The following is a 26,727-nucleotide window of genomic DNA, read 5'->3' as shown; positions in this document are numbered from 1 at the left end:
AAAATGATGAAAAGGCTTGTTTCTTTGGAATAAGTTTTTCACTGCCGTGCAAAAGCACAATTTGTCTTTGCTTCAAAAGGCACTATCAATGTTTGTAAGGTGTTTTCATGTACATGGGAGAGTTCTATAGTAGCATTGTACCCATTTTGTAACTTGCGGAGGTTTCAATTCTTGCACTTTCAGAAAAAATTCTTTGTAAAACTAGAGTTTTATACAAAATCAACGTGCCAAACTGCATATTTTCCTGTCTTTTCTCAAGAGGTACTGAAGTAGGTTTTGTGTGGGAACAGTAGAAACAATTTTACAGGTTTATAGGTCAATTTTACATACAAATTTAACTCCTTAAACATAAGTACAGAGAATATTGTGAATAGATTTCATGTATAAATCACACAACAGCTCAATTAAAAATGCAAAGTTTTACTGATTTTCTACCAGTTTAAATTAGTTTTTAGTTAGATATGTCCCTGTCGATTTTATCATTTATTGATGCATAAAAAGCAATTATTACAACTTCAAAATACAGGAAATAGTGTCTTTATTTACAACACCTTTGCGCAAATTAACACTTTTTCTGGTAGAATTTACTGCTTTTAATGTGATTCGACATACTTTTATTTACTGGAAATAATGTACATATTTTGTCAGTAAAGTTATCCACCATAGTGCTGTATTTTGTACAGGAATGCACTGGTAACCACAGCTGCCAGTGTTTTCCTGTAAAAACAACTTTTGTTTTTTTAACAGTGTGGATTTAGAAATCATCACCTGAAAATACTTTGAGCATGAACATTTATTTGTATATCCATGTAAAGCAGGTAGTTCATTTAAGATCCTCAACAGACTGACATTCAATGTTGGTTAAGAAGTGTGTTTTATGTAGTTTGTCTCACAGAGTATGGAAACTAACTTGAAGTTTTATTCCAACAGAAGACAAAATGAATGTGACTCACACTGACAGACCCAGACTTTCTCTCATTTTAGGGTTAACGCACTTAAGAGTTTTTACTAAACCTGCTTTCTGGCACAGGCTGCTGCTGCTTAGACTGGGCCGTTCTCAGCAGGATAATACATAGCAAGCCTATGATTTTTGAAAAGATATCTCCCAACATGGAAATAGAAGCGACATGCAGCGGTTATACGTTCAATAATCACAGGCTAGCTATACATTATCCTGATTACAACATGGTCTACAACAAAATCATTCAATAAGATAAAGTAAAATTATTATTAAAAGAAACTTTGTCAGTTGTAAAAAAATAAATAAATACATTTGTCAGTTGTTGATCCTACACTGTAAGACATTTCCCTGTTAAACTGAGGTAAAATACAGGCAGCTACGATTGCCAGCATTGGACTGTTTTTCTACAGTACACATGCCTTCATCCACAACAGTATATTACTGTAAAACTTATTATAGTCGTGTACTGTAGAGAAAAATTGAGAAAAAAATGATACCGCGCTGTTGAAATTTTGCCGTATTTACGGTAATGTTTTTCAGTGTAGTGACAGTCATCTCAGTCGTTGATCCTTGGAGTTCCTGACTGAGATGACTGACAGGTCTCTGATGTTGAATGAAATTCTGATTGACATAAGACGACTGTACTCAGTCTTCAGGAGAACAACATTCAAGAGGTATCAGTTTCAGTTTGGAGAACAACTGTATTTCTTCCCAAGATACAGAAACCCACCAACAACAAAGGTAAGAAAACTGAACAAGGCATAGAAGTGTCTTAGTAACAAATTGACTCATCATGTTGAAGGGAATTTCTCTGTAGTCAAACTCAAAGGCACTACACCAGCCAATGAATATGTTTTGGTTACATTGTATTGAATATTACATTTTTGAATGTAAGACATTGACTTGTTTTTGAATCAGATCTCATCCACCTACTTAACTGGCACAAGTTTATCTAGGTGTGTGTGTTTAAGGAATTCCCCTGGTTGTATCGTCGCTCACTTTCTGATGTTTGTCACTGCTTCTGTCTCACCATTCACAGGTCAAATGATGGAAGATAAAACTAGCGTGACTCTAAACAGTGACAAGGGACGATACTGCACTGATGTCTCCGTCTTGGGTGAAGGAATGTACGGCTGTGTAGTTCGATGTGTTGAACTAAGATCCAAACAGGAGATGGCCATGAAAATCATGAGAAATCAGAGAGAAGGTCAAAGAGAGGTAGGTCCTCCTTGGTTGGTTTGGATTTTTTCCCCCAGAATGCATTTCTTGAAGACTGGATAAAAATTTCTTCAAAACGTTCTTAGAAATAGAAAGATGTTGATTAGGGCAAGATGAACGGCAGATGTCTCGCTGTGTCTCTACATCATGTTGTTTCTATCAATCCTTAACTACAGGTAACGATGATGAAAACTGTGAGCGTGCTCAATGCAGAAAAGAAGAACATCGTCCGGTTCATAGATGATTTTAAAAAAAAAGACTTGACTATGCTGGTATATGAGAAACTGGACAGAACACTCCATGACCTTTGGCAAGAAAAGGAATACCAGCCATTTCACCTCTGTGAAATACGGCCAGTGACGCAGCAGGTAAAGATTCTTTTAATCCTTCTATGACACACACTGATATGTGCTCAGACAACCGAGTAACATTTAAGAAACATTTATCAATATCCTAAACTGTTCTTCCTCTGTTCTGTAGTTGCTGACAGCCCTTGACGCCCTAAAAGGCATTGGAGTCGTCCACTCTGACCTGAAGATGGACAATATCATGCTGGTGAACCAAAAAGACCAGCCCTTCAAGCTGAAACTCATTGATTTTGGCTTGGCCTTCACAACATCCAGAGCACCAAAACAGGGTTCACTCCTTCAGCCACTGGCACACAGGTAGGATAAATCTACACAAGCATGACTTTAATGTCTGCTTTTAATCTATTGGATGTTGTACAAATCCTCCATGCATATAACTTGTTCACTAACTCCACTATGACTTGTCCACTACCAACAGAGCACCTGAAATCATCCTGGGCCTGCCCTTCAATGAGGCCATCGATATGTGGAGTCTGGGATGTGTTCTGGTGAGCCTGTACATCGGCAACTACCCATTGGGAGGACAAGACAAGTACCAGACGGTAAGTTTCCACGGCTCGGACATACCACAAGAGACAAATGTACCTTAGACATGTGATGTAGGATGCAGGCTGACGTTTTTACCACCCCCTCTGTAGATGAAAAGCATTCTTGACCTGTTGGGCAAGCCACCTGATCATCTCCTCGATGCTGGCCTACACACCTCATCGTACTTCAAAAAGAGCAAGCACTGGAGCGACTCTAAATGGGACTTTAAGGTATGTAGAACTTTTGAAAACCAATTTGTATGTTTATTTAACACTGCTGAGAAACAAATAAGATAAGGTGTAAAATCACCGTGCTTATAAGCATTTTTTTGTGCAAAATAGTACGAGTGGCCCTCATTTATCAGCATACGGCCGAAAAAAGGCGTGACATGTGCAAATGTTCATTTCTACGCAAGCTGTGGCATTTATCAATATGAACGTGAGCGTATTCTGCGATGAAATCTGACAGCAGGTCTGAGTTTGCGTACGCAAATTTGGATTTGACGTGAGGGGACTTGTGGTTCATGGACAGGTGTCAGATTTGTCAATCACGCGTGAGTCCTGTCATACGCTGAGTTCTCCACTCATATTTTCGCTGGTTTGTTCGCTTGTTCGATGAATGAGGGCCAGTGTGAGTAAATGGAACATGTGCCCAGAGGGGTTTAACGTGTTCTGCTTCCTCTAGAAGTGTTCATTTGGACAGCATTTGGGAGAAAATATCTCATATCTGTACATATATTTTGTGTTGCAATAGGCTAGGTGGGAGTACGAGAATGACACTGATATGAAGACGAACACATGGAAGCGCCGTATACACTCCCTGGAGGACCTGATATCCGTAAGTGATCAAGTTCATGATGTGACTGAATACCAGTTGATGCTGCTGCTGAGGGAAAGATGCATATCAACTAAGCTATTTCTTCTTTGGTCCAAATTCAGTTCCCCTTTGAAACAGAACATCCCGCCAAATTGGAGGATCGGAGAGCATTTGTCAATCTCCTGACGAAAATCTTTCAGATTGATCAAGAGAAAAGAATCACTCCAGCAGAGGCTCAGAAGCACTCCTTCATCAAAATGGCCCACCTGCATGATCAGAAGGACATCGAGGGGTAGTAAGTATCTGTGCTTTAGTATCAGTAGGTTTAGGTGGAAAGCTAAAATAGAAGAAAGACAGGCTTATTCAATGACTGACTGATTCATTCATTCTCTTGTTTTTTTGTTTTCAGTGGGGAAACCTCATTTTATTATATGCAGATCTGTCCTGAGTCTGCCACAGATGATGAGGATTTGGATGTTAATGAAAAGAAGGAGAGTATGGATCAAGCCGATGAGGCTGTAGGTTCGGATGATGAAGATGAGGCTGAAGCAACAAATAAAGAGGATGAGGCAGAAGATATGGATGACCAAGATGAGGCTGAAGCTACAGACGAAGAGGACGAGGCTGAAGATTTGGAACATGAAGATGATGATGAGGATGAGGATGAAGATTTGAATGAGCAAGATGAGACTGACGCTACAGATGATGAGGATGAGGCTGAAGATTTGGATGAGCAAGATGAGACTGACGCTACAGATGATGAGGATGAGGATGAAGATTTGAATGACCAAGAGGATGAGGATGAAGATTTGAATGAGCAAGATGAGACTGAAGCTTCAGATGATGAGGATGAGGATGAAGATTTGGATGAGCAAGATGAGACTGAAGCTTCAGATGATGAGGATGAGGATGAAGATTTGGATGAGCAAGATGAGACTGAAGCTTCAGATGATGAGGATGAGGATGAAGATTTGAATGACCAAGAAGATGAGGCTGAAGATTTGGATGACGAAGATGAGACTGGAGCTACAGATGATGAGGATGAGGCTGAAGATTTGGAAGATGAGGCTGAAGGTGCAGATGACACAGATGAGACCGAAGGCGTTTTGGCCCTCCTGAAATCCAGTTATGATAGCCCAGCTGCCGAGTCCACCTGTGCTCCTGTATTGACTCCTCTGCCTGTTCCTAATAGACTGTCAGCTGAGGAGATGGCTGATGTTGTTGTGGAGTCCAAACATCAACCAGTAAAGCCAAAGAAGAAGACATTTTTGCAAAAAATCTGCATCTTCTTTGGCAGGTTTATTAAAAACAATAAAATATCTCCTCGCTAATGGACTCTTGGAAGAGAGCTGGGAATCACCGGTGGTGCCGGTCAGAAAGGGAGGACCACCATCTGGAAGAGGTCCTGTCTTGAATAAAGCTGGCTTGGCCGTGGGTAAAGAACAATCTAGTCATCCGGTCTATTCATCTCATCTCAGTAGACACAGTGTTTCTAAGCGGCCTAGCTCAATATCTTCAGAGTTTTATTCAAAATAAATTGCAGGTTTTTATGTTCTCTAAAACATGGCTGTCTTGGACACTCGATTCTGATTGGTCAATCACCAATATTCGGCAGCATTTTTTCTTGACGGACCAATGCTAGGGTCTGTTTCAGAACAGACGCTCAACAAACTCTGTGTCAAACCTCAAACTTTGTGGAACACAGAGACTTAAAAAAGCCAACACCATCCATCCATCCATTGTCTTCCGCTTTTTCCTGTTAAGGGTCGCAGGGGTGGGGGGGGGGGGTGGGGGGCTGGAGCCTATCCTAGCGTCTACAGGCGAGAGGTGGGTTCACCCTTGACAGGTCGCCAGTCCATCGCAGGGCCAACAAATATAGACAGACAACCATTAACACTCAAAGTCATACCTAAGGTCAGTTGAGAGTATCCAATCAGCCTAGTCCCCTCTTGCATGTCTTTGGACTGTGGGGGGAAGCCGGAGTACCTGGAGAGAACCCACACATGCACAGGGAGAACATGCACACTCCACACAGAAAGGTCCCGTGCCAAAGCAGGGTCTGGCACTCTCTTGCTGTGAGGCGACAGTGCTAACCACTGTACCACCATGCCGCCCAGGCCAACACCAATGGAGCCCCAATACGATTAACCATGGCAACCGCAGGAAAAAAAAAGTTCTCCTCACAGTGCTAACCACTGCACCACCATGCCGCCCAGGCCAACACCAATGGAGCCCCAATACGATTAACCATGGCAACCGCAGGAAAAAAAAAGTTCTCCTCACAGTGCTAACCACTGCACCACCATGTCGCCCAGGCCAACACCAATGGAGCCCCAATATGATTTACCATGGCAACCGCAGGAAAAAAAAAGGTCTCCTTACACTTCACGTCTGTGGATTTCGAAATCGTCACCTGAAAATATTCAAGCATGAACATTTATATGTATATACATGTAATGCAGCCACTTCATTTAAGATCCTCAACAGAGCCAAAACCAATGGAGCCCCAATACGATTTTCCATGGCACACTTCACTTCTGTGCATTGTAAAAAAAATGACTGTGAAATTGACATAAAAACTATCTAAAGTCCCGACATAAATGTTTCTTAAATCCAAAAATTATATACATGTTGTTGAAACCACAGTGAAGTTTTTTAAACTATGAAACAGAATGTATTTGTAGTATTTACAAAAACAACGTGATTATGATCAAATGTGTTTTTTGAATCTACAAATATTACGACCAAAAACTGAGAAATACTGTAATACTCATAACAACACAGTATTGTTAAGGTGACACACATTTCGTCAAACCTCAAGTTTTCATTAGTTCTTTTGAAAAATACAAAAAACATAAGTCACTTTACAAGTTTATGCTGTGCTTTAAACATGTTTGATGTAGAAAATGCAAAGTGAGGATATATAAATGTGAACCTTAGAGGTTGTCCTTTGGCCTCTTCATATATAACAAATATAAACTGCAATCATAAAAAAAAAACCATTCATTTGGAAAAAAAAATTGTTTCCACCCTAACCTGACAGCCCAGAGTCACATCCCTTTCTCTCCCCATTGATTTCCCCACTCAGTTCAATCTCTAAGCCCTTCAGGTTCGAGTCCTGTCTCTTGTATGTCTTTTCTTTTAGACTTTAAATTACTTAGCCCACTGAATTATATTGAAAAAACAACTTAATTTTAAGTACTGTGTCATTACAGCAGGCTTTTTGCCTCCTCTACCCAAGGTTTCAACCACCACTTGCTTTATGTTTGCACTGTTTTACTGCTGCATTGCTGTTGCGTTGCGGTCGTGGTGCCGTTCCCGACCGCTTGCAATGCAAGTTCTTCAAGTGCCCTGCTCTGTCCCAGTCATTATTTCAGGGGAAGTTCCAAATGACAACTGTCAGTCCTCAATATATGGATGTGCTATTTGCATTTCCTTTGTTGTTCAGTTCGATCAAAAATGATGAAAAGGCTTGTTTCTTTGGAATAAGTTTTTCACTGCCGTGCAAAAGCACAATTTGTCTTTGCTTCAAAAGGCACTATCAATGTTTGTAAGGTGTTTTCATGTACATGGGAGAGTTCTATAGTAGCATTGTACCCATTTTGTAACTTGCGGAGGTTTCAATTCTTGCACTTTCAGAAAAAATTCTTTGTAAAACTAGAGTTTTATACAAAATCAACGTGCCAAACTGCATATTTTCCTGTCTTTTCTCAAGAGGTACTGAAGTAGGTTTTGTGTGGGAACAGTAGAAACAATTTTACAGGTTTATAGGTCAATTTTACATACAAATTTAACTCCTTAAACATAAGTACAGAGAATATTGTGAATAGATTTCATGTATAAATCACACAACAGCTCAATTAAAAATGCAAAGTTTTACTGATTTTCTACCAGTTTAAATTAGTTTTTAGTTAGATATGTCCCTGTCGATTTTATCATTTATTGATGCATAAAAAGCAATTATTACAACTTCAAAATACAGGAAATAGTGTCTTTATTTACAACACCTTTGCGCAAATTAACACTTTTTCTGGTAGAATTTACTGCTTTTAATGTGATTCGACATACTTTTATTTACTGGAAATAATGTACATATTTTGTCAGTAAAGTTATCCACCATAGTGCTGTATTTTGTACAGGAATGCACTGGTAACCACAGCTGCCAGTGTTTTCCTGTAAAAACAACTTTTGTTTTTTTAACAGTGTGGATTTAGAAATCATCACCTGAAAATACTTTGAGCATGAACATTTATTTGTATATCCATGTAAAGCAGGTAGTTCATTTAAGATCCTCAACAGACTGACATTCAATGTTGGTTAAGAAGTGTGTTTTATGTAGTTTGTCTCACAGAGTATGGAAACTAACTTGAAGTTTTATTCCAACAGAAGACAAAATGAATGTGACTCACACTGACAGACCCAGACTTTCTCTCATTTTAGGGTTAACGCACTTAAGAGTTTTTACTAAACCTGCTTTCTGGCACAGGCTGCTGCTGCTTAGACTGGGCCGTTCTCAGCAGGATAATACATAGCAAGCCTATGATTTTTGAAAAGATATCTCCCAACATGGAAATAGAAGCGACATGCAGCGGTTATACGTTCAATAATCACAGGCTAGCTATACATTATCCTGATTACAACATGGTCTACAACAAAATCATTCAATAAGATAAAGTAAAATTATTATTAAAAGAAACTTTGTCAGTTGTAAAAAAATAAATAAATACATTTGTCAGTTGTTGATCCTACACTGTAAGACATTTCCCTGTTAAACTGAGGTAAAATACAGGCAGCTACGATTGCCAGCATTGGACTGTTTTTCTACAGTACACATGCCTTCATCCACAACAGTATATTACTGTAAAACTTATTATAGTCGTGTACTGTAGAGAAAAATTGAGAAAAAAATGATACCGCGCTGTTGAAATTTTGCCGTATTTACGGTAATGTTTTTCAGTGTAGTGACAGTCATCTCAGTCGTTGATCCTTGGAGTTCCTGACTGAGATGACTGACAGGTCTCTGATGTTGAATGAAATTCTGATTGACATAAGACGACTGTACTCAGTCTTCAGGAGAACAACATTCAAGAGGTATCAGTTTCAGTTTGGAGAACAACTGTATTTCTTCCCAAGATACAGAAACCCACCAACAACAAAGGTAAGAAAACTGAACAAGGCATAGAAGTGTCTTAGTAACAAATTGACTCATCATGTTGAAGGGAATTTCTCTGTAGTCAAACTCAAAGGCACTACACCAGCCAATGAATATGTTTTGGTTACATTGTATTGAATATTACATTTTTGAATGTAAGACATTGACTTGTTTTTGAATCAGATCTCATCCACCTACTTAACTGGCACAAGTTTATCTAGGTGTGTGTGTTTAAGGAATTCCCCTGGTTGTATCGTCGCTCACTTTCTGATGTTTGTCACTGCTTCTGTCTCACCATTCACAGGTCAAATGATGGAAGATAAAACTAGCGTGACTCTAAACAGTGACAAGGGACGATACTGCACTGATGTCTCCGTCTTGGGTGAAGGAATGTACGGCTGTGTAGTTCGATGTGTTGAACTAAGATCCAAACAGGAGATGGCCATGAAAATCATGAGAAATCAGAGAGAAGGTCAAAGAGAGGTAGGTCCTCCTTGGTTGGTTTGGATTTTTTCCCCCAGAATGCATTTCTTGAAGACTGGATAAAAATTTCTTCAAAACGTTCTTAGAAATAGAAAGATGTTGATTAGGGCAAGATGAACGGCAGATGTCTCGCTGTGTCTCTACATCATGTTGTTTCTATCAATCCTTAACTACAGGTAACGATGATGAAAACTGTGAGCGTGCTCAATGCAGAAAAGAAGAACATCGTCCGGTTCATAGATGATTTTAAAAAAAAAGACTTGACTATGCTGGTATATGAGAAACTGGACAGAACACTCCATGACCTTTGGCAAGAAAAGGAATACCAGCCATTTCACCTCTGTGAAATACGGCCAGTGACGCAGCAGGTAAAGATTCTTTTAATCCTTCTATGACACACACTGATATGTGCTCAGACAACCGAGTAACATTTAAGAAACATTTATCAATATCCTAAACTGTTCTTCCTCTGTTCTGTAGTTGCTGACAGCCCTTGACGCCCTAAAAGGCATTGGAGTCGTCCACTCTGACCTGAAGATGGACAATATCATGCTGGTGAACCAAAAAGACCAGCCCTTCAAGCTGAAACTCATTGATTTTGGCTTGGCCTTCACAACATCCAGAGCACCAAAACAGGGTTCACTCCTTCAGCCACTGGCACACAGGTAGGATAAATCTACACAAGCATGACTTTAATGTCTGCTTTTAATCTATTGGATGTTGTACAAATCCTCCATGCATATAACTTGTTCACTAACTCCACTATGACTTGTCCACTACCAACAGAGCACCTGAAATCATCCTGGGCCTGCCCTTCAATGAGGCCATCGATATGTGGAGTCTGGGATGTGTTCTGGTGAGCCTGTACATCGGCAACTACCCATTGGGAGGACAAGACAAGTACCAGACGGTAAGTTTCCACGGCTCGGACATACCACAAGAGACAAATGTACCTTAGACATGTGATGTAGGATGCAGGCTGACGTTTTTACCACCCCCTCTGTAGATGAAAAGCATTCTTGACCTGTTGGGCAAGCCACCTGATCATCTCCTCGATGCTGGCCTACACACCTCATCGTACTTCAAAAAGAGCAAGCACTGGAGCGACTCTAAATGGGACTTTAAGGTATGTAGAACTTTTGAAAACCAATTTGTATGTTTATTTAACACTGCTGAGAAACAAATAAGATAAGGTGTAAAATCACCGTGCTTATAAGCATTTTTTTGTGCAAAATAGTACGAGTGGCCCTCATTTATCAGCATACGGCCGAAAAAAGGCGTGACATGTGCAAATGTTCATTTCTACGCAAGCTGTGGCATTTATCAATATGAACGTGAGCGTATTCTGCGATGAAATCTGACAGCAGGTCTGAGTTTGCGTACGCAAATTTGGATTTGACGTGAGGGGACTTGTGGTTCATGGACAGGTGTCAGATTTGTCAATCACGCGTGAGTCCTGTCATACGCTGAGTTCTCCACTCATATTTTCGCTGGTTTGTTCGCTTGTTCGATGAATGAGGGCCAGTGTGAGTAAATGGAACATGTGCCCAGAGGGGTTTAACGTGTTCTGCTTCCTCTAGAAGTGTTCATTTGGACAGCATTTGGGAGAAAATATCTCATATCTGTACATATATTTTGTGTTGCAATAGGCTAGGTGGGAGTACGAGAATGACACTGATATGAAGACGAACACATGGAAGCGCCGTATACACTCCCTGGAGGACCTGATATCCGTAAGTGATCAAGTTCATGATGTGACTGAATACCAGTTGATGCTGCTGCTGAGGGAAAGATGCATATCAACTAAGCTATTTCTTCTTTGGTCCAAATTCAGTTCCCCTTTGAAACAGAACATCCCGCCAAATTGGAGGATCGGAGAGCATTTGTCAATCTCCTGACGAAAATCTTTCAGATTGATCAAGAGAAAAGAATCACTCCAGCAGAGGCTCAGAAGCACTCCTTCATCAAAATGGCCCACCTGCATGATCAGAAGGACATCGAGGGGTAGTAAGTATCTGTGCTTTAGTATCAGTAGGTTTAGGTGGAAAGCTAAAATAGAAGAAAGACAGGCTTATTCAATGACTGACTGATTCATTCATTCTCTTGTTTTTTTGTTTTCAGTGGGGAAACCTCATTTTATTATATGCAGATCTGTCCTGAGTCTGCCACAGATGATGAGGATTTGGATGTTAATGAAAAGAAGGAGAGTATGGATCAAGCCGATGAGGCTGTAGGTTCGGATGATGAAGATGAGGCTGAAGCAACAAATAAAGAGGATGAGGCAGAAGATATGGATGACCAAGATGAGGCTGAAGCTACAGACGAAGAGGACGAGGCTGAAGATTTGGAACATGAAGATGATGATGAGGATGAGGATGAAGATTTGAATGAGCAAGATGAGACTGACGCTACAGATGATGAGGATGAGGCTGAAGATTTGGATGAGCAAGATGAGACTGACGCTACAGATGATGAGGATGAGGATGAAGATTTGAATGACCAAGAGGATGAGGATGAAGATTTGAATGAGCAAGATGAGACTGAAGCTTCAGATGATGAGGATGAGGATGAAGATTTGGATGAGCAAGATGAGACTGAAGCTTCAGATGATGAGGATGAGGATGAAGATTTGGATGAGCAAGATGAGACTGAAGCTTCAGATGATGAGGATGAGGATGAAGATTTGAATGACCAAGAAGATGAGGCTGAAGATTTGGATGACGAAGATGAGACTGGAGCTACAGATGATGAGGATGAGGCTGAAGATTTGGAAGATGAGGCTGAAGGTGCAGATGACACAGATGAGACCGAAGGCGTTTTGGCCCTCCTGAAATCCAGTTATGATAGCCCAGCTGCCGAGTCCACCTGTGCTCCTGTATTGACTCCTCTGCCTGTTCCTAATAGACTGTCAGCTGAGGAGATGGCTGATGTTGTTGTGGAGTCCAAACATCAACCAGTAAAGCCAAAGAAGAAGACATTTTTGCAAAAAATCTGCATCTTCTTTGGCAGGTTTATTAAAAACAATAAAATATCTCCTCGCTAATGGACTCTTGGAAGAGAGCTGGGAATCACCGGTGGTGCCGGTCAGAAAGGGAGGACCACCATCTGGAAGAGGTCCTGTCTTGAATAAAGCTGGCTTGGCCGTGGGTAAAGAACAATCTAGTCATCCGGTCTATTCATCTCATCTCAGTAGACACAGTGTTTCTAAGCGGCCTAGCTCAATATCTTCAGAGTTTTATTCAAAATAAATTGCAGGTTTTTATGTTCTCTAAAACATGGCTGTCTTGGACACTCGATTCTGATTGGTCAATCACCAATATTCGGCAGCATTTTTTCTTGACGGACCAATGCTAGGGTCTGTTTCAGAACAGACGCTCAACAAACTCTGTGTCAAACCTCAAACTTTGTGGAACACAGAGACTTAAAAAAGCCAACACCATCCATCCATCCATTGTCTTCCGCTTTTTCCTGTTAAGGGTCGCAGGGGTGGGGGGGGGGGTGGGGGGCTGGAGCCTATCCTAGCGTCTACAGGCGAGAGGTGGGTTCACCCTTGACAGGTCGCCAGTCCATCGCAGGGCCAACAAATATAGACAGACAACCATTAACACTCAAAGTCATACCTAAGGTCAGTTGAGAGTATCCAATCAGCCTAGTCCCCTCTTGCATGTCTTTGGACTGTGGGGGGAAGCCGGAGTACCTGGAGAGAACCCACACATGCACAGGGAGAACATGCACACTCCACACAGAAAGGTCCCGTGCCAAAGCAGGGTCTGGCACTCTCTTGCTGTGAGGCGACAGTGCTAACCACTGTACCACCATGCCGCCCAGGCCAACACCAATGGAGCCCCAATACGATTAACCATGGCAACCGCAGGAAAAAAAAAGTTCTCCTCACAGTGCTAACCACTGCACCACCATGCCGCCCAGGCCAACACCAATGGAGCCCCAATACGATTAACCATGGCAACCGCAGGAAAAAAAAAGTTCTCCTCACAGTGCTAACCACTGCACCACCATGTCGCCCAGGCCAACACCAATGGAGCCCCAATATGATTTACCATGGCAACCGCAGGAAAAAAAAAGGTCTCCTTACACTTCACGTCTGTGGATTTCGAAATCGTCACCTGAAAATATTCAAGCATGAACATTTATATGTATATACATGTAATGCAGCCACTTCATTTAAGATCCTCAACAGAGCCAAAACCAATGGAGCCCCAATACGATTTTCCATGGCACACTTCACTTCTGTGCATTGTAAAAAAAATGACTGTGAAATTGACATAAAAACTATCTAAAGTCCCGACATAAATGTTTCTTAAATCCAAAAATTATATACATGTTGTTGAAACCACAGTGAAGTTTTTTAAACTATGAAACAGAATGTATTTGTAGTATTTACAAAAACAACGTGATTATGATCAAATGTGTTTTTTGAATCTACAAATATTACGACCAAAAACTGAGAAATACTGTAATACTCATAACAACACAGTATTGTTAAGGTGACACACATTTCGTCAAACCTCAAGTTTTCATTAGTTCTTTTGAAAAATACAAAAAACATAAGTCACTTTACAAGTTTATGCTGTGCTTTAAACATGTTTGATGTAGAAAATGCAAAGTGAGGATATATAAATGTGAACCTTAGAGGTTGTCCTTTGGCCTCTTCATATATAACAAATATAAACTGCAATCATAAAAAAAAAACCATTCATTTGGAAAAAAAAATTGTTTCCACCCTAACCTGACAGCCCAGAGTCACATCCCTTTCTCTCCCCATTGATTTCCCCACTCAGTTCAATCTCTAAGCCCTTCAGGTTCGAGTCCTGTCTCTTGTATGTCTTTTCTTTTAGACTTTAAATTACTTAGCCCACTGAATTATATTGAAAAAACAACTTAATTTTAAGTACTGTGTCATTACAGCAGGCTTTTTGCCTCCTCTACCCAAGGTTTCAACCACCACTTGCTTTATGTTTGCACTGTTTTACTGCTGCATTGCTGTTGCGTTGCGGTCGTGGTGCCGTTCCCGACCGCTTGCAATGCAAGTTCTTCAAGTGCCCTGCTCTGTCCCAGTCATTATTTCAGGGGAAGTTCCAAATGACAACTGTCAGTCCTCAATATATGGATGTGCTATTTGCATTTCCTTTGTTGTTCAGTTCGATCAAAAATGATGAAAAGGCTTGTTTCTTTGGAATAAGTTTTTCACTGCCGTGCAAAAGCACAATTTGTCTTTGCTTCAAAAGGCACTATCAATGTTTGTAAGGTGTTTTCATGTACATGGGAGAGTTCTATAGTAGCATTGTACCCATTTTGTAACTTGCGGAGGTTTCAATTCTTGCACTTTCAGAAAAAATTCTTTGTAAAACTAGAGTTTTATACAAAATCAACGTGCCAAACTGCATATTTTCCTGTCTTTTCTCAAGAGGTACTGAAGTAGGTTTTGTGTGGGAACAGTAGAAACAATTTTACAGGTTTATAGGTCAATTTTACATACAAATTTAACTCCTTAAACATAAGTACAGAGAATATTGTGAATAGATTTCATGTATAAATCACACAACAGCTCAATTAAAAATGCAAAGTTTTACTGATTTTCTACCAGTTTAAATTAGTTTTTAGTTAGATATGTCCCTGTCGATTTTATCATTTATTGATGCATAAAAAGCAATTATTACAACTTCAAAATACAGGAAATAGTGTCTTTATTTACAACACCTTTGCGCAAATTAACACTTTTTCTGGTAGAATTTACTGCTTTTAATGTGATTCGACATACTTTTATTTACTGGAAATAATGTACATATTTTGTCAGTAAAGTTATCCACCATAGTGCTGTATTTTGTACAGGAATGCACTGGTAACCACAGCTGCCAGTGTTTTCCTGTAAAAACAACTTTTGTTTTTTTAACAGTGTGGATTTAGAAATCATCACCTGAAAATACTTTGAGCATGAACATTTATTTGTATATCCATGTAAAGCAGGTAGTTCATTTAAGATCCTCAACAGACTGACATTCAATGTTGGTTAAGAAGTGTGTTTTATGTAGTTTGTCTCACAGAGTATGGAAACTAACTTGAAGTTTTATTCCAACAGAAGACAAAATGAATGTGACTCACACTGACAGACCCAGACTTTCTCTCATTTTAGGGTTAACGCACTTAAGAGTTTTTACTAAACCTGCTTTCTGGCACAGGCTGCTGCTGCTTAGACTGGGCCGTTCTCAGCAGGATAATACATAGCAAGCCTATGATTTTTGAAAAGATATCTCCCAACATGGAAATAGAAGCGACATGCAGCGGTTATACGTTCAATAATCACAGGCTAGCTATACATTATCCTGATTACAACATGGTCTACAACAAAATCATTCAATAAGATAAAGTAAAATTATTATTAAAAGAAACTTTGTCAGTTGTAAAAAAATAAATAAATACATTTGTCAGTTGTTGATCCTACACTGTAAGACATTTCCCTGTTAAACTGAGGTAAAATACAGGCAGCTACGATTGCCAGCATTGGACTGTTTTTCTACAGTACACATGCCTTCATCCACAACAGTATATTACTGTAAAACTTATTATAGTCGTGTACTGTAGAGAAAAATTGAGAAAAAAATGATACCGCGCTGTTGAAATTTTGCCGTATTTACGGTAATGTTTTTCAGTGTAGTGACAGTCATCTCAGTCGTTGATCCTTGGAGTTCCTGACTGAGATGACTGACAGGTCTCTGATGTTGAATGAAATTCTGATTGACATAAGACGACTGTACTCAGTCTTCAGGAGAACAACATTCAAGAGGTATCAGTTTCAGTTTGGAGAACAACTGTATTTCTTCCCAAGATACAGAAACCCACCAACAACAAAGGTAAGAAAACTGAACAAGGCATAGAAGTGTCTTAGTAACAAATTGACTCATCATGTTGAAGGGAATTTCTATGTAGTCAAACTCAAAGGCACTACACCAGCCAATGAATATGTTTTGGTTACATTGTATTGAATATTACATTTTTGAATGTAAGACATTGACTTGTTTTTGAATCAGATCTCATCCACCTACTTAACTGGCACAAGTTTATCTAGGTGTGTGTGTTTAAGGAATTCCCCTGGTTGTATCGTCGCTCACTTTCTGATGTTTGTCACTGCTTCTGTCTCACCATTCACAGGTCAAATGATGGAAGATAAAACTAGCGTGACTCTAAACAGTGACAAGGGACGATACTGCACTGATGTCTCCGTCTTGGGTGAAGGAATGTACGGCTGTGTAGTTCGATGTGTTGAACTAAGATCCAAACAGGAGATGGCCATGAAAATCATGAGAAATCAGAGAGAAGGTCAAAGAGAGGTAGGTCCTCCTTGGTTGGTTTGGATTTTTTCCCCCAGAATGCATTTCTTGAAGACTGGATAAAAATTTCTTCAAAACGTTCTTAGAAATAGAAAGATGTTGATTAGGGCAAGATGAACGGCAGATGTCTCGCTGTGTCTCTACATCATGTTGTTTCTATCAATCCTTAACTACAGGTAACGATGATGAAAACTGTGAGCGTGCTCAATGCAGAAAAGAAGAACATCGTCCGGTTCATAGATGATTTTAAAAAAAAAGACTTGACTATGCTGGTATATGAGAAACTGGACAGAACACTCCATGACCTTTGGCAAGAAAAGGAATACCAGCCATTTCACCTCTGTGAAATACGGCCAGTGACGCAGCAGGTAAAGATTCTTTTAATCCTTCTATGACACACACTGATATGTGCTCAGACAACCGAGTAACATTTAAGAAACATTTATCAATATCCTAAACTGTTCTTCCTCTGTTCTGTAGTTGCTGACAGCCCTTGACGCCCTAAAAGGCATTGGAGTCGTCCACTCTGACCTGAAGATGGACAATATCATGCTGGTGAACCAAAAAGACCAGCCCTTCAAGCTGAAACTCATTGATTTTGGCTTGGCCTTCACAACATCCAGAGCACCAAAACAGGGTTCACTCCTTCAGCCACTGGCACACAGGTAGGATAAATCTACACAAGCATGACTTTAATGTCTGCTTTTAATCTATTGGATGTTGTACAAATCCTCCATGCATATAACTTGTTCACTAACTCCACTATGACTTGTCCACTACCAACAGAGCACCTGAAATCATCCTGGGCCTGCCCTTCAATGAGGCCATCGATATGTGGAGTCTGGGATGTGTTCTGGTGAGCCTGTACATCGGCAACTACCCATTGGGAGGACAAGACAAGTACCAGACGGTAAGTTTCCACGGCTCGGACATACCACAAGAGACAAATGTACCTTAGACATGTGATGTAGGATGCAGGCTGACGTTTTTACCACCCCCTCTGTAGATGAAAAGCATTCTTGACCTGTTGGGCAAGCCACCTGATCATCTCCTCGATGCTGGCCTACACACCTCATCGTACTTCAAAAAGAGCAAGCACTGGAGCGACTCTAAATGGGACTTTAAGGTATGTAGAACTTTTGAAAACCAATTTGTATGTTTATTTAACACTGCTGAGAAACAAATAAGATAAGGTGTAAAATCACCGTGCTTATAAGCATTTTTTTGTGCAAAATAGTACGAGTGGCCCTCATTTATCAGCATACGGCCGAAAAAAGGCGTGACGTGCATATGTTCATTTCTACGCAAGCTGTGGCATTTATCAATATGAACGTGAGCGTATTCTGCGATGAAATCTGACAGCAGGTCTGAGTTTGCGTACGCAAATTTGGATTTGACGTGAGGGGACTTGTGGTTCATGGACAGGTGTCAGATTTGTCAATCACGCGTGAGTCCTGTCATACGCTGAGTTCTCCACTCATATTTTCGCTGGTTTGTTCGCTTGTTCGATGAATGAGGGCCAGTGTGAGTAAATGGAACATGTGCCCAGAGGGGTTTAACGTGTTCTGCTTCCTCTAGAAGTGTTCATTTGGACAGCATTTGGGAGAAAATATCTCATATCTGTACATATATTTTGTGTTGCAATAGGCTAGGTGGGAGTACGAGAATGACACTGATATGAAGACGAACACATGGAAGCGCCGTATACACTCCCTGGAGGACCTGATATCCGTAAGTGATCAAGTTTATGATGTGACTGAATACCAGTTGATGCTGCTGCTGAGGGAAAGATGCATATCAACTAAGCTATTTCTTCTTTGGTCCAAATTCAGTTCCCCTTTGAAACAGAACATCCCGCCAAATTGGAGGATCGGAGAGCATTTGTCAATCTCCTGACGAAAATCTTTCAGATTGATCAAGAGAAAAGAATCACTCCAGCAGAGGCTCAGAAGCACTCCTTCATCAAAATGGCCCACCTGCATGACCAGAAGGACATCGAGGGGTAGTAAGTATCTGTGCTTTAGTATCAGTAGGTTTAGGTGGAAAGCTAAAATAGTAGAAAAGACAGGCTTATTCAATGACTGACTGATTCATTCATTCTCTTGTTTTTTTGTTTTCAGTGGGGAAACCTCATTTTATTATATGCAGATCTGTCCTGAGTCTGCCACAGATGATGAGGATTCGGATGTTAATGAAAAGAAGGAGAGTATGGATCAAGCCGATGAGGCTGTAGGTTCGGATGATGAAGATGAGGCTGAAGCAACAAATAAAGAGGATGAGGCAGAAGATATGGATGACCAAGATGAGGCTGAAGCTACAGACGAAGAGGACGAGGCTGAAGATTTGGAACATGAAGATGATGATGAGGATGAGGATGAAGATTTGAATGACCAAGATGAGACTGACGCTACAGATGATGAGGATGAGGCTGAAGATTTGGATGACCAAGATGAGACTGACGCTACAGATGATGAGGATGAGGATGAAGATTTGAATGACCAAGAGGATGAGGATGAAGATTTGAATGAGCAAGATGAGACTGAAGCTTCAGATGATGAGGATGAGGATGAAGATTTGGATGAGCAAGATGAGACTGAAGCTTCAGATGATGAGGATGAGGATGAAGATTTGGATGACCAAGATGAGACTGAAGCTTCAGATGATGAGGATGAGGATGAAGATTTGAATGACCAAGAGGATGAGGCTGAAGATTTGGATGACGAAGATGAGACTGGAGCTACAGATGATGAGGATGAGGATGAAGATTTGGAAGATGAGGCTGAAGGTGCAGATGACACAGATGAGACCGAAGGCGTTTTGGCCCTCCTGAAATCCAGTTATGATAGCCCAGCTGCCGAGTCCACCTGTGCTCCTGTATTGACTCCTCTGCCTGTTCCTAATAGACTGTCAGCTGAGGAGATGGCTGATGTTGTTGTGGAGTCCAAACATCAACCAGTAAAGCCAAAGAAGAAGACATTTTTGCAAAAAATCTGCATCTTCTTTGGCAGGTTTATTAAAAACAATAAAATATCTCCTCGCTAATGGACTCTTGGAAGAGAGCTGGGAATCACCGGTGGTGCTGGTCAGAAAGGGAGGACCACCATCTGGAAGAGGTCCTGTCTTGAATAAAGCTGGCTTGGCCGTGGGTAAAGAACAATCTAGTCATCCGGTCTATTCATCTCATCTCAGTAGACACAGTGTTTCTAAGCGGCCTAGCTCAATATCTTCAGAGTTTTATTCAAAATAAATTGCAGGTTTTTATGTTCTCTAAAACATGGCTGTCTTGGACACTCGATTCTGATTGGTCAATCACCAATATTCGGCAGCATTTTTTCTTGACGGACCAATGCTAGGGTCTGTTTCAGAAGAGACGCTCAACAAACTCTGTGTCAAACCTCAAACTTTGTGGAACACAGAGACTTAAAAAAGCCAACACCATCCATCCATCCATTGTCTTCCGCTTTTTCCTGTTAAGGGTCGCAGGGGTGGGGGGGGGTGGGGGGGCTGGAGCCTATCCTAGCGTCTACAGGCGAGAGGTGGGTTCACCCTTGACAGGTCGCCAGTCCATCGCAGGGCCAACAAATATAGACAGACAACCATTAACACTCAAAGTCATACCTAAGGTCAGTTGAGAGTATCCAATCAGCCTAGTCCCCTCTTGCATGTCTTTGGACTGTGGGGGGAAGCCGGAGTACCCGGAGAGAACCCACACATGCACAGGGAGAACATGCACACTCCACACAGAAAGGTCCCGTGCCAAAGCAGGGTCTGGCACTGTCTTGCTGTGAGGCGACAGTGCTAACCACTGCACCACCATGCCGCCCAGGCCAACACCAATGGAGCCCCAATACGATTTACCATGGCACACTTCACTTCTGTGCATTGTAAAATAATGACTGTGAAATTGACATAAAAACTACCCAAAGTCCCGACATAAATGTTTTGTAAATCCAAAAATTATATACATGTTGTTGAAACCACAGTGAAGTTTTTTAAACTATGAAACAGAATGTATTTGTGGTATTTACAAAAACAACATGTGATTATGATCAAATGTGTTTGTGAATCTACAAATATTACTACCAAAAACTGAGAAATACTGTAATACTCATAACAACACAATATTGTTAAGGTGACACACATTTCGTCAAACCTCAAGTATTCATTAGTTCTTTTGAAAAATACAAAAAATTTAAGTCACTTTACAAGTTTATGCTGTGCTTTAAACATGTTTGATGTAGAAAATGCAAAGTGAGGATATATAAATGCGAACCTTAGAGGTTGTCCTTTGGCCTCTTCATATATAACAAATATAAACTGCAATCATAAAAAAAAAAACATTTATTTGGAAAAAAAATTTGTTTCCACCCTAACCTGACAGCCCAGAGTCACATCCCTTTCTCTCCCCATTGATTTCCCCACTCAGTTCAATCTCTAAGCCCTTCAGGTTCGAGTCCTGTCTCTTGTATGTCTTTTCTTTTAGACTTTAAATTACTTAGCCCACTGAATTATTGATAAAATAACTTAATTTTAAGTACTGTGTCATTACAGCAGGCTTTTTGCCTCCTCTACCCAAGGTTTCAACCACCACTTGCTTTATGTTTGCACTGTTTTACTGCTGTATTGCTGTTGCATTGCGGTCGTGGTGCCGTTCCCGACCGCTTGCAATGCAAGTTCTTCAAGTGCCCTGCTCTGTCCCAGTCATTATTTAAGGGGAAGTTCCAAATGACAACCGTCAGTCCTCAATATATGGATGTGCTATTTGCATTTCCTTTGTTGTTCAGTTCGATCAAAAATGATGAAAAGGCTTGTTTCTTTGGAATAAGTTTTTCACTGCCGTGCAAAAGCACAATTTGTCTTTGCTTCAAAAGGCACTATAAATGTAAGGTGTTTTCATGTACATGGAGAGTTCCATAGTAGCCTTGTAACCATTTTGTACCTTGCTGAGGTTCCAATTATTGCACTTTCAGAAAAAAATTCTCTGTAAAACTTGTGTTTTTTCCAAAATTAATGTGCCAAACTGGATATTTTCCTCCGTCTTTTCTCAAGAGGTACTGAAGTAGGTTTTGTGTGGGAACAGTAGAAACAATTTTACAGGTGTGTAGATCAATATTACATACAAATTTAACTACTTAAACATAACTATAGAGAATTTTGTGAATAGATTTCATGTATAATTCACATAACAGCTCAATTAAAAATGCAAAATTTTACTGTTTTTCTACCAGTTTAAATTAATTTTCAGTTAGATATTTCCCTTTCCTGTCATGTTGAAGGGAATTTCTATGTTGTCAAACTCAAAGGCACTACACCAGCCAATGAATATGTTTTGGTTACATTGTATTGAATATTACATTTTTGAATGTAAGACATTGACTTGTTTTTGAATCAGATCTCATCCACCTACTTAACTGGCACAAGTTTATCTAGGTGTGTGTGTTTAAGGAATTCCCCTGGTTGTATCGTCGCTCACTTTCTGATGTTTGTCACTGCTTCTGTCTCACCATTCACAGGTCAAATGATGGAAGATAAAACTAGCGTGACTGTAAACAGTGACAAGGGAAGATACTGCACTGATGTCTCCGTCTTGGGTGAAGGAATGTACGGCTGTGTAGTTCGATGTGTTGAACTAAGATCCAAACAGGAGATGGCCATGAAAATCATGAGAAATCAGAGAGAAGGTCAAAGAGAGGTAGGTCCTCCTTGGTTGGTTTGGATTTTTCTCCCCAGAATGCATTTCTTGAAGACTGGATAAAAATTTCTTCAAAACGTTCTTAGAAATAGAAAGATGTTGATTAGGGCAAGATGAACGGCAGATGTCTCGCTGTGTCTCTACATCATGTTGTTTCTATCAATCCTTAACTACAGGTAACGATGATGAAAACTGTGAGCGTGCTCAATGCAGAAAAGAAGAACATCGTCCGGTTCATAGATGATTTAAAAAAAAAAGACTTGACTATGCTGGTATATGAGAAACTGGACAGAACACTCTATGACCTTTGGCAAGACAAGGAATACCAGCCATTTCACCTCTGTGAAATACGGCCAGTGACGCAGCAGGTAAAGATTCTTTTAATCCTTCTATGACACACACTGATATGTGCTCAGACAACCGAGTAACATTTAAGAAACATTTATCAATATCCTAAACTGTTCTTCCTCTGTTCTGTAGTTGCTGACAGCCCTTGACGCCCTAAAAGGCATTGGAGTCGTCCACTCTGACCTGAAGATGGACAATATCATGCTGGTGAACCAAAAAGACCAGCCCTTCAAGCTGAAACTCATTGATTTTGGCTTGGCCTTCACAACATCCAGAGCACCAAAACAGGGTTCACTCCTTCAGCCACTGGCACACAGGTAGGATAAATCTACACAAGCATGACTTTAATGTCTGCTTTTAATCTATTGGATGTTGTACAAATCCTCCATGCATATAACTTGTTCACTAACTCCACTATGACTTGTCCACTACCAACAGAGCACCTGAAATCATCCTGGGCCTGCCCTTCAATGAGGCCATCGATATGTGGAGTCTGGGATGTGTTCTGGTGAGCCTGTACATCGGCAACTACCCATTGGGAGGACAAGACAAGTACCAGACGGTAAGTTTCCACGGCTCGGACATACCACAAGAGACAAATGTACCTTAGACATGTGATGTAGGATGCAGGCTGACGTTTTTACCACCCCCTCTCTAGATGAAAAGCATTCTTGACCTGTTGGGCAAGCCACCTGATCATCTCCTCGATGCTGGCCTACACACCTCATCATTGGGAGGGCAACACATGGAAGGGCCGTATACACTCCCTGGAGGACCTGATATCCGTAAGTGATCAAGTTTATGATGTGACTGAATACCAGTTGATTCTGCTGCTGAGGGAAAGATGCATATCAACTAAGCTATTTCTTCTTTGGTCCAAATTCAGTTCCCCTTTGAAACAGAACATCCCGCCAAATTGGAGGATCGGAGAGCATTTGTCAATCTCCTGACGAAAATCTTTCAGATTGATCAAGAGAAAAGAATCACTCCAGCAGAGGCTCAGAAGCACTCCTTCATCAAAATGGCCCACCTGCATGACCAGAAGGACATCGAGGGGTAGTAAGTATTTGTGCTTTAGTATCAGTAGGTTTTGGTGGAAAGCTAAAATAGAAGAAAAGACAGGCTTATTCAATGACTGACTGATTCATTCATTCTCTTGTTTTTTTGTTTTCAGTGGGGAAACCTCATTTTATTATATGCAGATCTGTCCTGAGTCTGCCACAGATGATGAGGATTCGGATGTTAATGAAAAGAAGGAGAGTTTGGATCAAGCGGATGAGGCTGTAGGTTCAGATTATGAAGATGAGGCTGAAGCTACAAATAAAGAGGATGAGGCAGAAGATATTGATGACCAAGATGAGGCTGAAGCTACAGATGAAGAGGATGAGGATTGAAAAAAAAAAAGGTCTCCTCAAACTTCACATCTGTGGATTGCATAACTTGTCCACTTACTCCACTATGACTTTTTCACTACCAACAGAGCACCTGAAATTGTCCTGGGCCTGCAAGCTACAGCTGCCCTTTAGATCCTTGGAGGAGGAATTCAAAGTGACAAGAGCCAGAGAAGTGGTGCAGTATACGGACTCCTGTGACCCAAAGGTGGCCAACGCTGGGATCCAAGTGAAGACTGGCAGGAAGTACAGATGAAGAGGACGAGGCCGAAGATTTGGAATATGAAGATGAGGCTTGTTACATGTGTGACATGTAGAGCTGGCTCAGGTGAGCCCCTGCATGGTTTCTCCCTCTCTCTCTGTTTCCCTCCTCCTTCTCCTGCTCTTAGGAGGAAGATCCAGGAGGACGCTGGCTGCTTCCTGCTCTGCCCTCCCACATGACATCTGGGAGAGGAGTTGATTGGAGCCTGGTTGCCCCTCCACCAGGCTGGTTACAGGGAGGCCTCTTTATAAGCCAATCCCCTGCTTTGTTCTGGCTCTCTCTCTGGCGGCCTGCTGAGCAACAGACTCTGAGAAACCACTTTGTAAGATCAACTTATTTGGAAGTGGGAGGTGGTAGGTTTAGGTTAGATTGGGGTACCCCACACACCTTACATCACGTAGTCTTCTTTTGGATATCACACGAGTTTATGGGTTGGTGCCATCCTTGTACGTTTTTAACAACCTTTATTAGTTAGACAGGCAGGCCTTTTGTTACTTGTGTTTCTTGTGTCAGAAGGATTTCAGTTAGGCCTTGTTTTGTTATCTTAAGTTAATTTGTTTGGCACAATCCCCTCACGGCCTACCTTCCCTCCCACTTTGTACACAATTTTTGTTCTTTTGATCACTTCTATTTTTGTGAAATAAATATTTCTTGCACTTATAATTTTCCACTTGGCTGTTTGTGTTATTCCTTGTGTTGCCACAAGGAACGTAACAAGGCTGAAGGTGCAGCTGATGAGGATAAGGCTGAAGATTTGGATGACCAAGATGAGGCAGAGTGATTATAGCCCAGTCCACCATAATTTTGACAAGAAAATCAGGATCGGAGGAGCCTGCATGACCGGGCGGTACACATCCTGTTTTTGATTCCTGGGGAAGCTGGTGTGTCACGTGCTTGACACCACTCTCCGTGGAGGATATATGGAAGACCTCTGCTAATTTGGATTCATGGTTGTGGGACTTCTTTTCGGACAAGGAGTTGCCCTCGAGTAGTGCCCATATACCGCAAAATTGGCAAGACTACGGCTGCCACCAAATCTGGATCTCCACATCTGCCCGTCATTATTAATGAGGCTGGCAAAGCGGTACCCCCACCCACCCCATCCTGCCTCTGCTCTCACCACCTCCCCTGGTGGCAGCACCTAGACTTCTAACCTAACCCTCCCCCCAGGCTCGCTGGCGCAGCACACACTGCGACGCCTCACACTCACTCTGCCTCTATTTGGACAATGGACTGCTCAGGTTTAGAGTACATACAGTACACAATCAAATGTATATGTGCTTTGTATAATTGTGATGTGTACCATTATTACATTCAAGAGTAATAATTGTGATTATTTTTTATATCTGTATGAGGTAACTGGGTGTGAAACCTTTGGGGACAATAAAGATGGTGAACTGAAGTCAGGAGGAAGACCCTTTCGCATGCGATTCCTGGATCACTGGTACAGCACCTGGGTGGCTTAATGGTCTGTGATGGGTGGCAGACTGATCACGCGAAGAAAACCCAAAAAGACATGTACCTTCGGATATTAAAACTAATACCGTATTAATACTCTAGAGTCTAGACCCAGTCACTGTCAAAAAGAAATTGTAGTTAGTCCCACCCCATGTCCTTCCTGATGCTACATGAACATCTTGGTGGAGAACACATAAGTTGTATAAGTTAAAAGAGAGAATGATTGCTCACACTAACCCGCTTTCCACTTATATTTGTCCACATAAATCTCGATCCCTCCAGCCAGACATTTTCTTTCGATTATTCTGTTAAAGGTCGCTGGGGGGGGGGGGGGGGGGGGTGCTTTCCCAGCTGCCTTCAGGCGAGGTGGGGTTCACCCTGGATGGGTCACCAGTCCATCACAGGGCCAACACATATAGACAGACACACTCTCACACTCACAGCCACACCTACGGTCAATTTAGAGTAACTTACAATAAACATTAACTTGGAAATAATGAAGGTCTAGCACCCAGACATTTTTAACAAGATGAATGATGTTTTTCAGTAGATAATTTTCCCAAAAGGACACCATTCATTTCTGAAGTGTAAATGAAAGCTAATGTTATACTGTGAACAAACTCATCACATTTACAGTAACTTTGTTTTACTTTTGTTTTTCTTGTTTAAACATTCATTTGTAACGTCAGTTTCTAATCACATGA

At 41.0% G+C, this 26,727-nt stretch overlaps 5 protein-coding genes across 10 annotated transcripts in view; 4 read left to right on the top strand and 1 right to left on the bottom strand.

Annotated features, from left to right (window-relative positions):
* LOC147260515 (zinc finger matrin-type protein 4-like) overlaps nt 1–26,727 on the bottom strand; it is a 236,373-nt gene that overhangs the window by 97,323 nt on the left and 112,323 nt on the right. The gene's annotated exons all lie outside the window — the stretch shown is intronic.
* Nucleotides 1,581–4,255, top strand: LOC147260519 (homeodomain-interacting protein kinase 1-like). 2 transcript variants are annotated; one of them, XM_086207134.1, is made up of 8 exons: nt 1,581–1,702; nt 2,001–2,179; nt 2,356–2,547; nt 2,660–2,844; nt 2,966–3,089; nt 3,186–3,305; nt 3,829–3,912; nt 4,014–4,255. In XM_086207134.1, exons 2-8 carry the CDS (start codon nt 2,006–2,008, stop codon nt 4,185–4,187), a joined length of 1,053 nt encoding a protein of 350 aa, XP_086063260.1. In that variant the 5' UTR covers nt 1,581–1,702; nt 2,001–2,005; the 3' UTR covers nt 4,188–4,255. The 2 variants fall into 2 exon arrangements, with proteins under 2 accessions (XP_086063260.1, XP_086063259.1); XM_086207133.1 differs by lacking the exon at nt 1,581–1,702 and having other exon boundaries at nt 1,788–2,179.
* On the top strand, nt 8,928–11,602 carry LOC147260518 (homeodomain-interacting protein kinase 1-like). Of its 2 annotated transcripts, XM_086207132.1 has the most exons (8): nt 8,928–9,049; nt 9,348–9,526; nt 9,703–9,894; nt 10,007–10,191; nt 10,313–10,436; nt 10,533–10,652; nt 11,176–11,259; nt 11,361–11,602. In XM_086207132.1, the coding sequence occupies exons 2-8, from the start codon at nt 9,353–9,355 to the stop codon at nt 11,532–11,534; spliced, it is 1,053 nt and encodes a 350-aa protein (XP_086063258.1). In that variant the 5' UTR covers nt 8,928–9,049; nt 9,348–9,352; the 3' UTR covers nt 11,535–11,602. The 2 variants fall into 2 exon arrangements, with proteins under 2 accessions (XP_086063258.1, XP_086063257.1); XM_086207131.1 differs by lacking the exon at nt 8,928–9,049 and having other exon boundaries at nt 9,135–9,526.
* LOC147260517 (homeodomain-interacting protein kinase 1-like) lies at nt 16,286–19,914 on the top strand. The gene is made up of 9 exons (XM_086205193.1): nt 16,286–16,395; nt 16,694–16,872; nt 17,049–17,240; nt 17,353–17,537; nt 17,659–17,782; nt 17,879–17,998; nt 18,520–18,603; nt 18,705–18,877; nt 18,993–19,914. The coding sequence occupies exons 2-9, from the start codon at nt 16,699–16,701 to the stop codon at nt 19,912–19,914; spliced, it is 1,974 nt and encodes a 657-aa protein (XP_086061319.1). The 5' UTR covers nt 16,286–16,395; nt 16,694–16,698.
* LOC147260516 (homeodomain-interacting protein kinase 2-like) lies at nt 22,447–26,348 on the top strand. Of its 3 annotated transcripts, none has more exons than XM_086207140.1 (8): nt 22,447–22,564; nt 22,741–22,932; nt 23,045–23,229; nt 23,351–23,474; nt 23,571–23,697; nt 23,799–23,971; nt 24,087–24,317; nt 24,393–26,348. In XM_086207140.1, the coding sequence occupies exons 1-6, from the start codon at nt 22,472–22,474 to the stop codon at nt 23,807–23,809; spliced, it is 732 nt and encodes a 243-aa protein (XP_086063266.1). In that variant the 5' UTR covers nt 22,447–22,471; the 3' UTR covers nt 23,810–23,971; nt 24,087–24,317; nt 24,393–26,348. The 3 variants fall into 3 exon arrangements, with proteins under 3 accessions (XP_086063266.1, XP_086063265.1, XP_086063264.1); XM_086207139.1 differs by having other exon boundaries at nt 24,087–24,887; nt 25,272–26,348; XM_086207138.1 differs by having other exon boundaries at nt 24,087–26,348.

Source organism: Aulostomus chinensis, chromosome 6, assembly GCF_037954235.1.
Source record: "Aulostomus chinensis isolate RoL2024-O1b breed Wild chromosome 6, RoL_Achi_v1.0, whole genome shotgun sequence".
In the NCBI taxonomy this organism is placed as follows: domain Eukaryota; kingdom Metazoa; phylum Chordata; class Actinopteri; order Syngnathiformes; family Aulostomidae; genus Aulostomus; species Aulostomus chinensis.
This window is presented reverse-complemented; position numbering and strand designations above follow the sequence as displayed.

Excerpts from the sequence above, each read along its gene's own strand:
- LOC147260519 (XM_086207133.1), top strand. The coding sequence starts at position 1,967 with ATGTTTGTCACTGCTTCTGTCTCACCATTCACAGGTCAAATGATGGAA. Across the intron at positions 2,845-2,965 it reads CTTCAGCCACTGGCACACAG|AGCACCTGAAATCATCCTGG; the intron begins GTAGGATAAATC and ends CACTACCAACAG. Across the intron at positions 3,090-3,185 it reads GACAAGACAAGTACCAGACG|ATGAAAAGCATTCTTGACCT; the intron begins GTAAGTTTCCAC and ends CCCCCTCTGTAG.
- LOC147260518 (XM_086207131.1), top strand. The coding sequence starts at position 9,314 with ATGTTTGTCACTGCTTCTGTCTCACCATTCACAGGTCAAATGATGGAA. Across the intron at positions 9,895-10,006 it reads TACGGCCAGTGACGCAGCAG|TTGCTGACAGCCCTTGACGC; the intron begins GTAAAGATTCTT and ends TCTGTTCTGTAG. Across the intron at positions 10,437-10,532 it reads GACAAGACAAGTACCAGACG|ATGAAAAGCATTCTTGACCT; the intron begins GTAAGTTTCCAC and ends CCCCCTCTGTAG.
- LOC147260517 (XM_086205193.1), top strand. The coding sequence starts at position 16,699 with ATGATGGAAGATAAAACTAGCGTGACTCTAAACAGTGACAAGGGACGA. Across the intron at positions 16,873-17,048 it reads AGAGAGAAGGTCAAAGAGAG|GTAACGATGATGAAAACTGT; the intron begins GTAGGTCCTCCT and ends CCTTAACTACAG. Across the intron at positions 17,241-17,352 it reads TACGGCCAGTGACGCAGCAG|TTGCTGACAGCCCTTGACGC; the intron begins GTAAAGATTCTT and ends TCTGTTCTGTAG.
- LOC147260516 (XM_086207140.1), top strand. The coding sequence starts at position 22,472 with ATGTACGGCTGTGTAGTTCGATGTGTTGAACTAAGATCCAAACAGGAG. Across the intron at positions 22,933-23,044 it reads TACGGCCAGTGACGCAGCAG|TTGCTGACAGCCCTTGACGC; the intron begins GTAAAGATTCTT and ends TCTGTTCTGTAG. Across the intron at positions 23,230-23,350 it reads CTTCAGCCACTGGCACACAG|AGCACCTGAAATCATCCTGG; the intron begins GTAGGATAAATC and ends CACTACCAACAG.